Source organism: Melospiza georgiana, chromosome 1 (genome assembly GCF_028018845.1).
Source record: "Melospiza georgiana isolate bMelGeo1 chromosome 1, bMelGeo1.pri, whole genome shotgun sequence".
In the NCBI taxonomy this organism is placed as follows: domain Eukaryota; kingdom Metazoa; phylum Chordata; class Aves; order Passeriformes; family Passerellidae; genus Melospiza; species Melospiza georgiana.
Genome location: NC_080430.1, coordinates 13,789,111 through 13,804,245, shown reverse-complemented (window position 1 = coordinate 13,804,245; position 15,135 = coordinate 13,789,111). Strand labels below are relative to the sequence as shown.

The 15,135-nt window shown below is 37.8% G+C and overlaps 1 protein-coding gene across 3 annotated transcripts in view; it reads left to right on the top strand.

Moving 5' to 3' along the window:
- Window positions 1–12,362, top strand: part of CCNY (cyclin Y) — a 120,014-nt gene extending 107,652 nt beyond the window's left edge. For all 3 annotated transcript variants that reach the window (XM_058023185.1, XM_058023205.1, XM_058023196.1), the window contains 3 exons: window positions 56–222; window positions 3,465–3,627; window positions 9,348–12,362. In XM_058023185.1, the coding sequence (XP_057879168.1) occupies window positions 56–222; window positions 3,465–3,627; window positions 9,348–9,464 (447 nt within the window). In that variant the 3' untranslated portion in view covers window positions 9,465–12,362. The remainder of the gene's footprint in view (window positions 1–55; window positions 223–3,464; window positions 3,628–9,347) is intronic.
- The last annotated feature ends 2,773 nt before the right edge of the window (window positions 12,363–15,135 follow it).

Below are 15,135 nucleotides of genomic sequence, written 5' to 3'. Positions count from 1 at the left end.
CATTTCTATTTAGTAGCAAAATAGATCAAGTCTTAATTTTGATGTGTTTCCGCAGGTATATCTTGAAAGACTCTTAACTTATGCAGAGATAGATATCTGTCCAGCAAACTGGAAGCGAATAGTACTGGGGGCAATTCTACTGGCATCGAAAGTGTGGGACGACCAGGCAGTGTGGAACGTGGATTACTGCCAGATCCTGAAGGATATCACAGTGGAAGACATGTGAGTGAAGGTTGTTTATCTTTGTCAATGAATGCCAACATCAGTGTCTGTGAGGGGGGGTGGGAGGTTCTTTCATAAATTGTGTGAAATTTGTGTATTTGTGTTGTATCTAAACATGGTGAATGCTGATAGATGGCATGAGGTCAGCTTGACAGCTGCTTACATGGAAGACATGAATTATTTTTGTTTTCTGGTTGAAGTGTATTTTACCACTGGATATTCTGACACAATAATGAAAACAGATCTACAGAATATTTAAATGTATGATTTGATAAAATTCCCCACATCCAGTGAGCCTGCATATATTCACTTCAGCATCTTTTCCTGTCGTGCTACTTTTCCATGCACAGAATGGACATGTAAGGCAGGAAAGGAAGTTATCTTAATGACCTTTAGATGATCACCCAGTTATTTATTGCCATTATTTAACATGGATGCTTTTGGGTTTTGACCTTTCCCCCCCCGCCCCCCCCCCGGTGTTCTGCTGTATTAGTTTTCAAGATGTTAAAAATCCAAACAGAATGAGGTTTCCAAAATAAAAGAGAGATATAAGATGGACAAGACCCAAAATCAGGCCCTTCACATTTCTGTGTGCAATATTCCGTGCAGAAGAATTTGCTAATGGTTCCTTAACAGATTGAGTGGAATTTGAGTAATTTTACAAGGTACTTTTCCCCTTGATCCTTTTCTTATGCTTTTTGAGCATTCAGTAGCAGTGGGGGTCTCCCTCCGTTCACTTCTCCTGGGTGCTTTTAAAGTGTTCCTGAAGCTGGGACATGAGCTGAAGTGCTGAACAGCTTGAAGCAGTCACAGGTTTGACTGTGCCATATGACAGTATTAATCAGGAATGGTTATAAAAGTTAGGTTTGAAATGGATAATTCTCAGTGCTTTTCTTGAAGGCGGTGTGAAAGGAAACAAAAAAAAGAAGTTATTGTTTCTGACAAATACATGTGATGGTGCTGCTGTTAGAAGCTGCATTTGAGCTGTGTAACGCCCATACTCACATGGCAGACCTGTGCTCACATCAGCCCTTTTCTGCACTGCTTATTCCCTAAGCCAAACTGTGATGAGTCCTTGTCCCCAAGGATTTTTTAGCTTCTTACCCTTTCCTTGAAAGATTTTAGGATTCTCACAAACTGGAAACACTGAAGCCTCTGAGGAGCCTGTGTTTTCTCTGTGTACTTGGTGATCTTCATGGGCTTTGTGTGTAGGGCTCTGTGTGAATCCCCCAGCAAAGATTCTGGTGCTAATATTCCTGCTTTCAGTTTTCCAATTTTTGTTTTCATCCTATCTGCAATGGATTTTTTTGTGGATTTTTTTTTTCCTTCTTATTTTTTAGTTAGCCAGGACAGTACAGTATGATGATTTTGAAGTCTCTGGCTCTAAGCAAGACAGGGCCTTTCATTGTACTACTAAGGCAGAAGATCTAGGTCAAATCTTCAATTTGTGTGAATCACTCAGCATAAGTGTATCTTGCAAAACATCAGACAGACCTTTCAGGGTTTTATAAATCAGTATCAGTGCAGTGAACTGTGCCTAAAAGTGAGTGGAGAACTTGGGAGTACTGAAGTGCACTGGGTCCCTGTAGTCTTGTATGTGGCATTACATTGAATTTCTGACGAGCGGCCCAGGAAAGCACATACTTAAAGCAGTCTGAAGGAGATGTATGGGGTAAGAAGGGTATGGTGGTTAGTTAAATTATATAAGTTCAGTAAGAAATATTTGTGTGGTTTTGTCCTTTCTGATCTGTAGCTAGTCTTCTGATCCAACTTTGAGATCCTGGAGATGAGGATAATAAGAAACTAAGGCTGTGTATTTGAGGTTTTTGAGGGTACTCTTCAAATGGGGTACAGCCAATGTCTTCTAGTAAAGTAGGCTTTATATTATCAATTAACATAACTTTAGGCTTATCTTGCAGAATGTACAACCTCGGCAGTATAAAAGCACATGTAAAGGTAGTTTCTATTTATGGACATTTTTTACTTGGATTTTTAAGTTGGAATCTTCAACAATGTGAATTTAAGCCAAAGACTTCATATATCCAGCTTTCAGTTATTAATTGGTGTTTATCGTTAAATAAACAGATTTTTGACACAGAGAGTGAGGATAAGGAAGGACAATGCTTATGATGTAAGAATTATATAAGGGTAAAGAGTGAGAAGGAGAAAAAAAAATTCAGTGTTAAAAAACTACTGCACCAGTACTTTTTATCTTCAGATCCTTCCTCTTCTACTGCCAACTGTGCAACTTCTTTTTCATATTTCTTGTGCATTTGCACAGCAGTCAAAATGTGCAAAATTGAAGACAATTCCCACTGGTAGCACAGCAGTGCAGTCTCTGGGCTCTTTAGGAAACATTGATGGCTTTCACCACCCATTTACTTTTTTTATTTCTCATATCTTGAAATCATTGTTTTGAATGTATCATATATCCCTGCATAAGTATTAAGTAGGATATCCAAACAATTTATGGAAATATCCAGTCTTTCATTTTGTTAGTTGACTTATTTCTCAATGTACTTTTTAATGTATTGGTGTTGGTAATAATGTTTTTGTATACCAAAGTTTTACAGGGTAGGAGCCCAAACAGGAGCTCAGTTCCTATCAGATACTTTGACAAATATTTTCCTTTAGATGCTGGAAAACATGTGATCACCACTGTGAATTTTGGTGCCACGTCTAAGGGAAAAATTGCTTTATTCTGTTCATAAAGAGAGTATGATGAAAAATTCAGGTTTCCCATGACTAATTCTAAATGATTGATTATGAAGAGCTGCAGGGAGTAAATATGTTCTTCAGTAATTTATGTGTTAGACTAATTGGCAGCGTTTATGAGAGGAGCCTGACAAATTTAGGACAAATTTGTGTGTGTGTTGTTGTGGCATAGCTGTGTGTGCAGACCCACCTAGTGGAGGTAAAGCAGAAACTACGAGAAATTTTTTTCCCTGCTAGGTTTTCTTTCCAAAATCGTGTTAGCTAAACTGATAAAGGTGCCCTTTCACTAGCAAAACTTTGTGTCTGGATTTGATTGGCATTGCAGTGGCAGCTGCAAGGTGCAGCATCTCTCATATTCCTCATTGGTGTGATAGAACTTGGTAGAGGAGGTCAAACCTTAGGCTGAGGTAATTGCGGATAGCAAGAATAAAAAATGAACTTGGTTTGTACCATTTGCAATTTAAAGTAAAATTGCATTCAGAATGCACAGTCTGAAATATGCTTCCATGTTTATCTTCTTTCCACAGGAATGAGCTGGAACGCCAGTTTCTTGAGCTGTTACAGTTCAATATTAATGTTCCCTCCAGTGTTTATGCCAAGTATTATTTTGATTTGCGTTCCCTGGCAGAAGCGAATAACCTGAGTTTTCCCTTGGAGCCCCTCAGCAGGGACAGGGCATATAAACTTGAGGTAAGGCTTTTTAGATTGCTCAGTGTTAAATGTATAGGGGGAGTGGGAATTTCTGTGCTGTTTCTCCCTTCTCCCATCTCTTCCCAGATACTCCCATGAGATATTAGAATATCATAAGCCTGATTTTCATAATGGTTTTGTTTATGTTTTGAGTATTCATGGCTGTGGGGACAGCTTTTAGACCCAGTTTGCTTCATACCTTACCTTCCTTTCCATTTCTTTTCAGTTGCAGTTGTCTGTATTGGCCTTGTGGAAGTACCCACAAGTTTTATAATTATTGTATTCACAGTCTAGTGTTGTTTGTTCATTTGGTTTCTTAAAACTGATTATCCACCTTAAATGACACAGTATTAACAACCATTGCTGATAATAGCTGTTCCATGTTCCTCTTCTGTAAGTGCTCAGTTTCATGTGAATCCAAGTTTATCTCCCATGATGTTTTCTCAGTAAAGGGAGAACAGAAATGAGCACATGCCTTCAGTGAATAAGTCATGGATGCTTATGAGATGTGGATATCCCATATGCCAGAAGCACTGTTGGATGGTGTGGGCACTGTGAAATGCTGGGCACTGTGAATACCACAGACAAAGGAGGAATTGAAATTATCAGCTAATTGTGGGTCCTTTGCAAGACTGCAACATATTTTTCCTCATTTTTTGGATATGATTTTTGGAATATGGGCATTATTGCACTGGGTGTGCATTTTGTTACTAATTTTGAAAATTTTCATTAGAGTCTGGCTGTTTTTAACAGTACACATCTTTAATTACATAACATCTCTGCACTGGAGGTTGTTTGCCTGTGGGTTAGACTGAGCTTTGCATGTTCTGAAATTCCTAGTGCTCCTGTGGAGCAGGCAGGCAGTTCTGTGCACGTTTTTGTGGGGGGAAATGGTGCGTGGGAGAGTTAATTGACTTGTTTGTGACTCTAATGGGAGCTAAAAGTGGTGGAGAAGAATCAAAGAAAATTTCACTTAAGTTTTATTTCCCATTCTTTCTAAATATTCTTCCTAAATTGCACAGGTAGCTTCAATAAGAATGTCATTCTCTGTATGGCTTGTGATCTAAATCTGCATCAGATTTTGTTGCTATTAAAGAGAATATTAAAAAAAATCATTTGGATTGTAATCTTACTTGAAAAGAGGTGTTTTACTGAGTTAGGGGAGTCTTGATAGTAAGTGCTATTACATGTATCAAAATTAAATGAATTGCTTTTTGATTTAGCCCACAGTTTCTTAAAACTGTCCATCTATATCACACACAATGTATAACAGCCTGTTACAAATGAATGCAACAATGATGCTCCTAAAACCTTAGAAGGGAAAAAAATGGGAAATTATGGTAAATAGACAAAGAATACTGGTAATTCTTCTGTACTAGCTAAAGAAAGGGCATATTTAAAAAGAACTAATGGAATATTTTTTCAATAAATCTGTATTATTAAAAACTTCCCCATTGGGCATGCTTTGAGCTGCCAGCAGAAGTTGGCTGTAAATAACCCTGCCAGCCAGGGGATGTCTTCAGGGTAGAGGAGGAGTATCTGCTGTGAACCAGCTTGGTCTGCCACCTCCTTGCCTCTCTGTTCTGTGGCCAGAAGGAAGGGAACTGCCTTGTTCCCTGGCAGTACATGGTTGTCATTAGTGTGCCCTTGAAACTACTTGACAGCATAATTTATAACCCAGTTCCCTGAGCACAGTGAAGCATTTCGCTTGCCAAGAGTCATCAAAATGCATTTGCAGCACTTCTGTAGTCTCTCGTGTGCTGTTCAGACCAGAGTTCTGTTTTAAAACAGTTGCCTGGATTGTCAGGTGGAGTAGATGAAGTACCACACAGGCTGTGATATTTTTGATACTGAGAGAAGAGCTGCAGTCTGTGATGAAAGACAACAGCCTCACAGCAAATGTATTCATGCAGGGGAAGGATTTGCCTTGTGTGATAAACTAGAGAGACCTTGCTCAGTCCTAAGATTAAAGCAACTTATGGCATTTGAGATCACAAAAGGTGTTGTGTGGAGAAATAGCTGAATTATAAAATATTTTTGCTATTTTTGCATTTTAAATTTATTTTTTATATCTGAAGTAGAAGCATTAGATCTGACATGGCAGAATCTGCATTGTGATTTCTGCAAACATCATGGAGTTGACATAACCATGATGATGAAAAAAGACCCTAAAATGACCTAAAAGGATGAGGCTAGTAAGAAATGTACCTCATCACAGGGAAATGCTGGACAAGATCCATCAACATAGAGGTGTTACGAGAGATTGCAGTTCTTGTTAAGCATTACATCACTTTCTCCAGCATCTGCAGTGGATGTTTTATCTTACGTCATGTTCTCAGAATTGACACTTAAAAAGCGGCTATGTCTTTTAAATGACAAAATGAAAGTATTTTTTTTTTTTTTTACTTTTTAATTATCTGTGGACTGAAGTGTCCTGGTTTTGTTATACCAGTCCACTTAGTAGCCAGAAACCATTTTTATGAACTCTTTTGGTTTTTTCTCCTGTTCTATGGAATCAGGCAGGTTAAAAATGGCAAATAAACTTTCATTAGATCGTCCACTCTGTCCACCTGCCAATGCTGTTTGTTCCAAACAGCATATGTTATAGTGTGTTTTGTTCTTCCTTTTAATTATGTCAAATGTTTAGGCTTTCTTTGCTTTTCCTGTGACCTGTTTTCTAATATGGGAGAATTTTTTCTGCCAAGAAGGTTGTTGAGTGTCCAGCCTTAATCTGTTATTTCATCATTTCCTACTCTTGCACCTGGTTTTTCTGCCATCTACTGAGCTAAATATGAGTCAGATTCTCCTCTTTAGGTTAAGTAGACAAAATGTGTCTGTCCTATTGCTGCTTGTGATCTGTGCTTGTTCCAAGGTTAGATTTTCTAAGGGCATTCATTAGTGCACTCCCAGTTTAACTGATGCTGTCTGAGATCTTTATTGTTAGGATGGTACTTGAGCACATAGTTCAAACCCTTTGAAATACGTGCTGTTTTCTTGACCCTAAAGACATACAGTCCCATAGATCAAACAGACAAAACCAGGAGAAAAATATGTAAGTTACAGAGAAGTGTCTGTATATCTCTTCAGCTTTCCACTGTCACAGTAACTTGATTGCAGTTGTATGATCAGAACCCTCAAAGCCAGGAGGAAAAGGAAGAGCAAAACTCACCTTTTTGATTCTTAGGAGTAACCAGTTGTGCTTTTCGTGTGCTTTATAAATTAAGGAGAACTACCTGCTGTTTGTCCCTGCTCAGTTTCCTCCGGTTTGTCAGTTTTTGGAGGGTGTGCAGCACTCACAGTCTGTGCCTTTGTGCATTCCTGAGAGGGAGCCCATAACCAGCTGTGCTGCTTTCCTGCCCTGCACAAATGTGCATGCAGCCAAAATTTGTACTGCTTCTACCACTACTGCTGCTGCTACTACAGCCATTCTCCAGCCTTCTTTCTCCTTACTTGTCCCCTCTTCCAGTGATAGAATCTCTAGGAGAGCAATATAACTCAGCAGAGGAACTGACTTGAGTTCTGTATGCATGGGTATAATGGAAGAATAGATATGTGTATGCATTCTAGCTGAATACATACATTACAGCCAAGTCCAAAAAAATTCACAGGATGAATTAGTGTTGCTGGTTTTTAAGAATGTTTTGATTTGAGATGAAAAATAGTCCCTTGCAACTGTCAAAAATTGGTTTCTTTTTCTAGCGATAAAAGCAACAGAATTATCAGATGGTAGGTGATTATAGCTATTTTGATTTATTTTAAGTGAAGGACAATAATAAATATTTACCATTTTCTGCTTTTTTTGTTTCCCCATATGTTATACTAAAGTTGACTAACTACCTTGCTAAGTATGCTCCAAATGTTGATTTTATAACTTACTTGCATATGAAGAGGCATCTTTAGATACTGAGCTGCTTTACATGGCAGTGTGTTTCTTATCCATATGATTCATCAGCATAGCCTAGAGATGCCAAATATTAAGTGCCACTTCCAAGCAACAATTCATTTTGTCTGACCAAGTGCCAGAACAGAAATTTTCCTGTGTCACACAGGCAATTTTGAAGTGATTACCTTCTCTGACTGTTTGATGCCTAAGGTAATAGTCTGATTTGGCAGCTGAAAGAAGCTGAGCTCACCTAAGTACACCTCTTTGTCATGCCATGCCTTGGCACATGATTTCATGGATAAATGTTTTTAACCCATTGAATTGCCTCAACTCTCTTAGTCCATTAAGTTCCTGGTAAATTAAATAAGGTTTTATTAAGCAGTTGTAAGTGAATGAAGTTACAGTCTAAGAAGCAATATGAATACCTTTATTATTTTATTCTGTTTTTCTCTTTGTGTGCACCATGAAGGAAAAACGCATTCAAGAGTAGTCTTAACAAAAATGTAGTTTTCAGCTAAAAAGTAGCATCTGTTCTCTTGGTGGTGGTAGGTTTTATGTTGTTTTGGGGTTTGGGTTTGTGTTTTGTTTTTCTAATTTAATATTTTGTGGCTGGCTTGGCCAGAGCATTAGGTGAATGTGCTCTCAGATGTATGAGCAATGTGTTTCTGCCATACCTGCCCCTGGTCTTTGCAGGACTATTCAAATTAAAGGACTCTTCACTGCTACAACTTGCAGTGCTATAGAAGTAAAGATGAAGAGTGAAAATGATGATCCATGGAGTCAGGATGTTTAATTATTTGTAATGCCTTGTGTTATAATCAAACATTCTACTGGGTTTGTTTGTACAGTGGTCTTTATTAAACATCTTAAGGCATAACTTGAAAGCATTCCTGAGTAAATAAAAAATGCTGCATTAGTTTGTCGTATTTTTGAATTTGACCTTGAGTACTCCTTGCAGTGAGCTTTCTCTGCAGCTCTGCAGTTTGATTGCCAGAGTTAACATCCCTACTGATGCCAACCACAGCTTGTCCCAGCCATATGAACTCTAATAGACAGGCTATTTTAGGGAACAGTAAATTCATGCATGTGAGGTCCATAATAAATACTATTTTTAAACTTGGCTAAAAACAATAGAAGAAACATCAAACATTAACTCCAGTATAGCATAAAAGGAGTTGACATTTGAATAATGTTTGTCTCTCTCTTCAAAAGGTTTAAAAATGACTATGTATTTATAACATGAATTAAATTATTCTGAATATGAGTTTCATTTCCCTATATATATGGAATTATATAAGATAGCTTGGTCACTTAAAAATTATTATCTGCTTCTGAAAGGTGAGTTAACATCAGCTTGGGAGGCAAAGCAGAGTGAGTGTTCTGCGAGACCATTTCTCAAAAGAGAAAAATATAATACAAGATTTTTAGGAAATAAAAAATTTAAGGGCCATTCGATTTTTGAATTCTCCAAATACACTTACAGTTTCTATAGTTCAGTTTTCCACGATTTTTGATTTATGAAGGATTATACATCAGTTACTTTGTAGAAATGGATAAGCATTGTCAGCTGCCTCAGTGAGGTTTGTGATGGTTCACCTGCAGAGACAAGGCTTGGGGTATGCTGAGTCCTTCTGAAGCTGCCACGTGAGGCAATGCAAGCCTTTCTTCCAAGACAAATGAGATGAAAACTAGGATTTGAGGAGAATGTCTTCATGTGTTTTGCTTAATGATGCAACTTTTGTAATTTCACCTGTATGAAGAAATCTGCATCTAGTCTTGCTGTACCTGTACAGCTGTGGGCATTGCCATTGAGGGTTTTTCATCTTGTGTCTTGCAGGCCATTTCTCGCCTGTGTGAAGATAAATACAAGGACTTCAGGAAAGCTGCAAAGAAGCGGTCGGTCAGCGCTGACAATCTGACTGTGGTTAGATGGTCCCCTGCAATTATCTCCTAACAGAGGAGACTGGAATATTCCTACGGACCTACTGTTTCATCCATCCATTTTTTTCAGAGTGGGCTGGGGGCGGGGGGATAAAGAAAAAAAGACTTTTGATTTTTTTATTTTTAAATCTGTCGAGCTGCCTTTACAGTGCCTCCCCATTGTGTAGCACACGAGTGAAATGCCTAACGGAAGGAGAAATGCAGAAATCGGTGTTCGGGAGAGAAGATCGGCAACAATTATTTTCTCACTTCCACTAACAGCTTTACACTTTTATGAGGAAACAGCAAATCAGGTGCTTGGAAGAAGAAACAAAAAAAAATGAAGTAGAGGCAGAAAAATATTTAAGAACTCTGCCATTTTCTATTATATTGTACTCATGAAGGGAAATGGCAGCATGAATAAAAACCCATGTAGTCAGATGACTGTGCACTAGAGGAATGACATTGGGAGAGTTTCATCTTAAAGGTTTCTCTTAATATCTTTTTGTTGTTGTTGTTGTTGGTTTTTTTTGCATTCCTCATTGCTGCTTCCCAGGATAAATTCTTCCCCTTGCACAGCAGGAAATACAAAATCTGTATTTACAGTAGCACAAGCCCCTGAATAAATAGTGTTGGGTTTTTTCACTGCACTTTTCTCTGTAACCTGTCTTATTAGCATTATTCTTCTTAATTATTATGCATATGTTACATATGTTTCTTGTATGCCTTTTATTGTATTTCAAAAGAGAGAACTTGACCATAGTGCTGAACCAAAAGTGTGTACAGGGATCAGAAGATCTTTGTAATTTCATGATGTGTTTTATTTATAGTATACTTGGGTGCGTGTGCCTTCCTGAGTTCTTGGAATCATTTATTTTTTCCTTAATATAAAGATACAGTTGTTAAAGTCTTGAGATGATGATGATAAGACTTGGGCCAAATCTCTGAAATTTGCAACAGATCTTGTGATCCTTTTCGCAGATTTTCATAGCATTAGAAGTTTAGCAAAATTCGTCCATTTTGAAGGAGATTTTTTTTTTTGTGGACTGACAAGTTCATTCCTTCACCTCCAGGTCCATTGTTGCAAGCAATATTCTCAATTTTTATATGTTTACTTTAAATCAAAGTGAGTCTGTTTGTATAAAATAAAAAATAATAAAAAAAATTGTTCCAATGAGAAGGCCTCTAGAAGAGCAGAATGGAAATCTTAATAAGGTATCTGTCACAAGGAGATTTGATTTTGAAGCTAAATACAACCCCTCATGTTTTTCAGTGTAGGTGCTTATAGAAATTAAAAGTAACTGAACTGTGAATATAATTTCCAACTCAGTTTATTGAACTTCTCTGTTGTTATTATTATTTTGCTCTTACTGTGGCTGTTCCCCCCTTGGCAATTGTAAGAACCTTTATACAAAATAACTTGTCAGTATAAGGATATTTGCTTCATACACCACAGGGTGATTTTTTCCCCCAGTTGTTTTTTTGTTTGTTTGTTTGTTTTTTGTGGTTTGTTTTTTTTTTTTTTTTTGCACAGTTTAGAAAGATACAGCTGAAAGCTCTCAGTTCCCTGCAATGTGTCCTTGTGACTGTCGCTGAAGGGAATGGCCGCAGATGTCCCTGATTTGTGCACTACTGTTGTAACCCACAAAGATTCCATGTTTTTGTTAAGCCCTATGGGCTTGTAGCTTCCTGGGGGCCCAGAGATGCACACCTGGCTCCCAGAGCGATGCTGATCCAGGGCCTCCGGGCCAGGAGGCACCCACAGGATCACAGCAGAGAAACCAAACAGCTTCCTGTCAGCTTTCCAATGGGATTTGTTTAGTTTGAGACATGAAGGCTTTGTCCGTAAATTCTCCTGATGTTCTTTGGGCCTTTAAAATAATCTAATTCTCATCACTTCTTGTTGTGCCAATGCATCAGAACTGTGAGTATCCAAGTCCATTTTTCCCTTGAACATGGAATGTAAGGCAAGTGTTTATAACAAATTACAGCATTTGAAACCTCTTTACAGATAGTATCAAAAGGAACATTTTCAGAACATTTGAAATTCATCCTTTATAAGCATAAATTTAGGCTTTAAAATATGTAAAATATTTTGATTTATCAACACTTTGCTAAACTATTTTCCATTTAACTTGATATCAGGAATATTGGTTTTATCCATTTCTGGGTGATAGAGATATGAACTTTGGATTATGTAAAGATATCAATGCATCTACTATAATTTTTGTGAAGTTTATTAAACTACTTTAAAGATTGTATAGTCTATTTATTGTATGTATGTACATACAGTCTGATACTTTAAAAAGTGGATTCCGTAAAACCTGGCTCAGTCTTGTTTAGACTATTGAATATCGTTTTAGCCTTGTGCACTGGACTCTACCTCTGTATAGGAGAATTTTCCATATTCTTAATTAGTACTGATTCTGTGATTAACTTGGTTATGTTTCTTGCACTAAGAATTAAAAAAAAAAATCTGCTGTAAGTGTGGATTTTTTCTTTAGTTTTACCATATGAATCCTCTACATTTAGATGGATGTTTGACTCCCTCATGGTTATAGAGTAATTCTTTGCTTTTTCTTCTGGTTTGTTCCAGGGTTGCCAAAAAATTCAGTACCTGTCAGTAAATCTGAAAAGTGTCTTTTGTTTGCAAGGTATTCTATACCAGGTAATTAAAAATTAATTATTATTTAGGCTTATGTTGTGTTTAGTGTAGTTTTTCAGCATTACTGTATGGAAAATACCATTGCAAAGTTAGAGCATCACTGGAGATGTAAGAAGGGAGGAGAACCATATGACATTTTGATTAACAGCACAAAGACATTGTGTTTTGCTGTAAATGTTTTCTGGATTAAGGTTTTCATTATTGCTTTGGTCACCGGCTCAGAACTGAAAAGGTGTAGGAGATATAATAAACCTGTCCCTTCAAGTATCATTGTCTTAATGAATTATTTTTATTTGTTGAGCCAGTGGGCTGCTTTGGTCATTTATGTGTTGATAATTGGATCGTTATTTGAAAAAAGCATCTTGTAGGGGTTTTAATCATTCATCCGTATGCAGCCCAGAGTTGTTACCATAATTCCTCTTTCCACCTGCAGACCTCTTTATATTTTATTTGCTGTTTGTATTTCATTGTTTGTCAGTGAAATATATCATTCTGACAGTGTCATGTGGGACTGAGAGCACTGGAGTCATGGGATGAAGTGCAAAAACAAAATGATCAAATCACCTTTTGCCACCTTTCACAAACCCAGTCAGCTCTTCAAATGATCCATGTTTTCTATTGCTAAAAATATGCAAAATCCTATCCTATAGCAGGGTAATGGATTTGTTTTGTTAAGGATTTGGGGATTTTTCTTAGAGAGAGAGAAATTAGCATATATTGCATAATTGCTGGTTACATTTATGGAGTCTGAACTAATACTTGGTGTTTTAACACCTTTCTCTCCAGCTCCCCTAATGCCAGAAACCTTAGCTATAATATAAAGATTAGAAGTAACAAAAACCTCATCAGAAAAAGGCAATGGTGGCAGATGACAAAATGACATCTGTTAGTGTTGGCTGTATAAAAATAACAGTATGTGGGAGGGAATAGAGGAACTGAAAGCAGAAAAAAACCCCAAAATCTTAACACCTGAAGCAACAAATTATTTACAGTCATCCTTAGTTGGTAATGAGCATTTCATTTCCTAGTGATGTGTTTAAACTCCTAATTGAAGTGCTGCACATCCCCTGCAGGCTCGTGTTTCTCTCTGCTTCTTCATGGTCTTCATGTGGAATGCACTCAGCTTAGCTTTTAGCACTTTCCTCACTTCTGTGTAAAACACATTTTTCTGTAATCAGAACCTTTTTTTTTTTTTACTTGAATTGGCAGTTGTTGATAACATTTGCCTACTCTGGAGTGAGGTTCCCACTTAGTGTCTCTAATGGGTTCTGAGAAATCAGGTAACTATAAACACAAACATACCTGTGTGAGTTCACTGAGATGTATGTGGAAATCTACTACACCTGAAGTGCAATATGTGTTTTTCTGCTGGTTTTGTCTGTCTTCTCATCAAATGAACTCCATCTTGAGGAAACCACAGAACTGGTGAGACTGAGCTGCATGAACTAAAGGTAATGATGGCAGATGTGTAGTGACCACTGCTCTGTGAAAATGCTTTAAAAAGGGAAACAAGATTTAGAAGAAAAGCTGCTGCTTATAAGGAAAACAATAGTGAGAGCAGACGTAGATTATGATGTTGAAAAGGATTGTTTCACAGTGTGGGAACCTGCTTTCCTGGATCTTATGAGAATCAACAAAAAGTAGCTGCTGAGTTGCAGAACCACAGCTTGAAAAGGACTGAATGCATTGAGGGCATTGAGGCACTGTAACAGGTTACTGAGACAAGCTGGAGATGCCCCTTCCCTGGAAGGGTTCATGGCTGGAGAATTTGAAATAAATTATCTTTAAAGTTCCTTCCTAATCAAGTTTTTCTATGATTACAGCTAAGAAAGCCAGGCTCGAGTTTATTTCTTGCCTGGCCTGGATCACTGTGCTCTTCCCACTGAAGAAAGCAGCAGCAGGATGGCAAATTGAAGAAAGGCAGGTGACAGAGCAGGACAACTAGACTCTACTTCTTGTGTTCCTTCTAGAATAGTTGGCCCGATGCAATTTGGTGTGAAAAAAGAGTTGTTGTTTCATGCCCTTTACACCATGTTTCATGTATTTCAGTATTATTAGCAGAGGCTTTCAGCTGTTACACCTGGAGATATTGTTTGGTGAAGATCTGCTAAGTAAGCTTCTTGGTGTGGTGAAATGGGGCTGTACACCCATGAGTTGTCCAGAACCTCTACTAAGAGTTTGTAAAGCTGAAGATGTCAATGGTCTCTACAGATGGAGAACAGCAAATAACAACAAAATGTCAGAAATTGTATTTTGTAAAATACAATTTCCCAATGTACTAAGGTCATTTGCCTAATGTACCTGATTTAGTTTCAGACCTTTTTTCCTTGCATCTCTGACACATAGACTGGGGTGCTGTGGTAACTAATGCAGTAAAACTTTGAAGCTGAAAAATCTCTGGAACTATCACTGCCACCCCTTTGAATTCACTGGCAGTGAAGTGAATCCTCAAAAAGCAGGTGAAGATTTACTCATGTGGCATGAGGGCTTCTCTAAACAGGCATTAGAGTAAGACATCACCTTCATGTAAGAGATTCCACAGCACACTTAAGTATAGAGCTAATTCTTCTCTTAGCTGTAGGTTTCCTTGCTTCACTGCTCTGGGTTTTCATGCCCCTGTAGTTTAGATGTTAATATAAATTATTCTCCATGGAAACAGTATCTTGGGAACTGGCAGCTGTGATACCCTTGCTGTCTTATATTTAAACAATACAGATCATCCTGTGGCCACATCCTTCTCTTTCATGTATTTCAGGCAAGTGAAGAAATCTGCTGTAGAAAAAGGAGAGGCCAAAACGATGGGGATTGGTGTGCTAGAAGGGCTGTGAGGCACAATTCAGTGTATATATATTTTTAAATAATCCAGGAAATAAAGATGGAGAAATGTATTTGTACTTTCTATGCTGTCAATACCAAAAGGCATTGATGATACTTTGAGAAGTGTGATGGTGTTGAAGCTCTTGGGCAAAGAGTTTAAGGGATTATGCAATGGGACAGGATATGCAGAATGTTTTTCATTGATCTGGGGAGGAGGAAGACC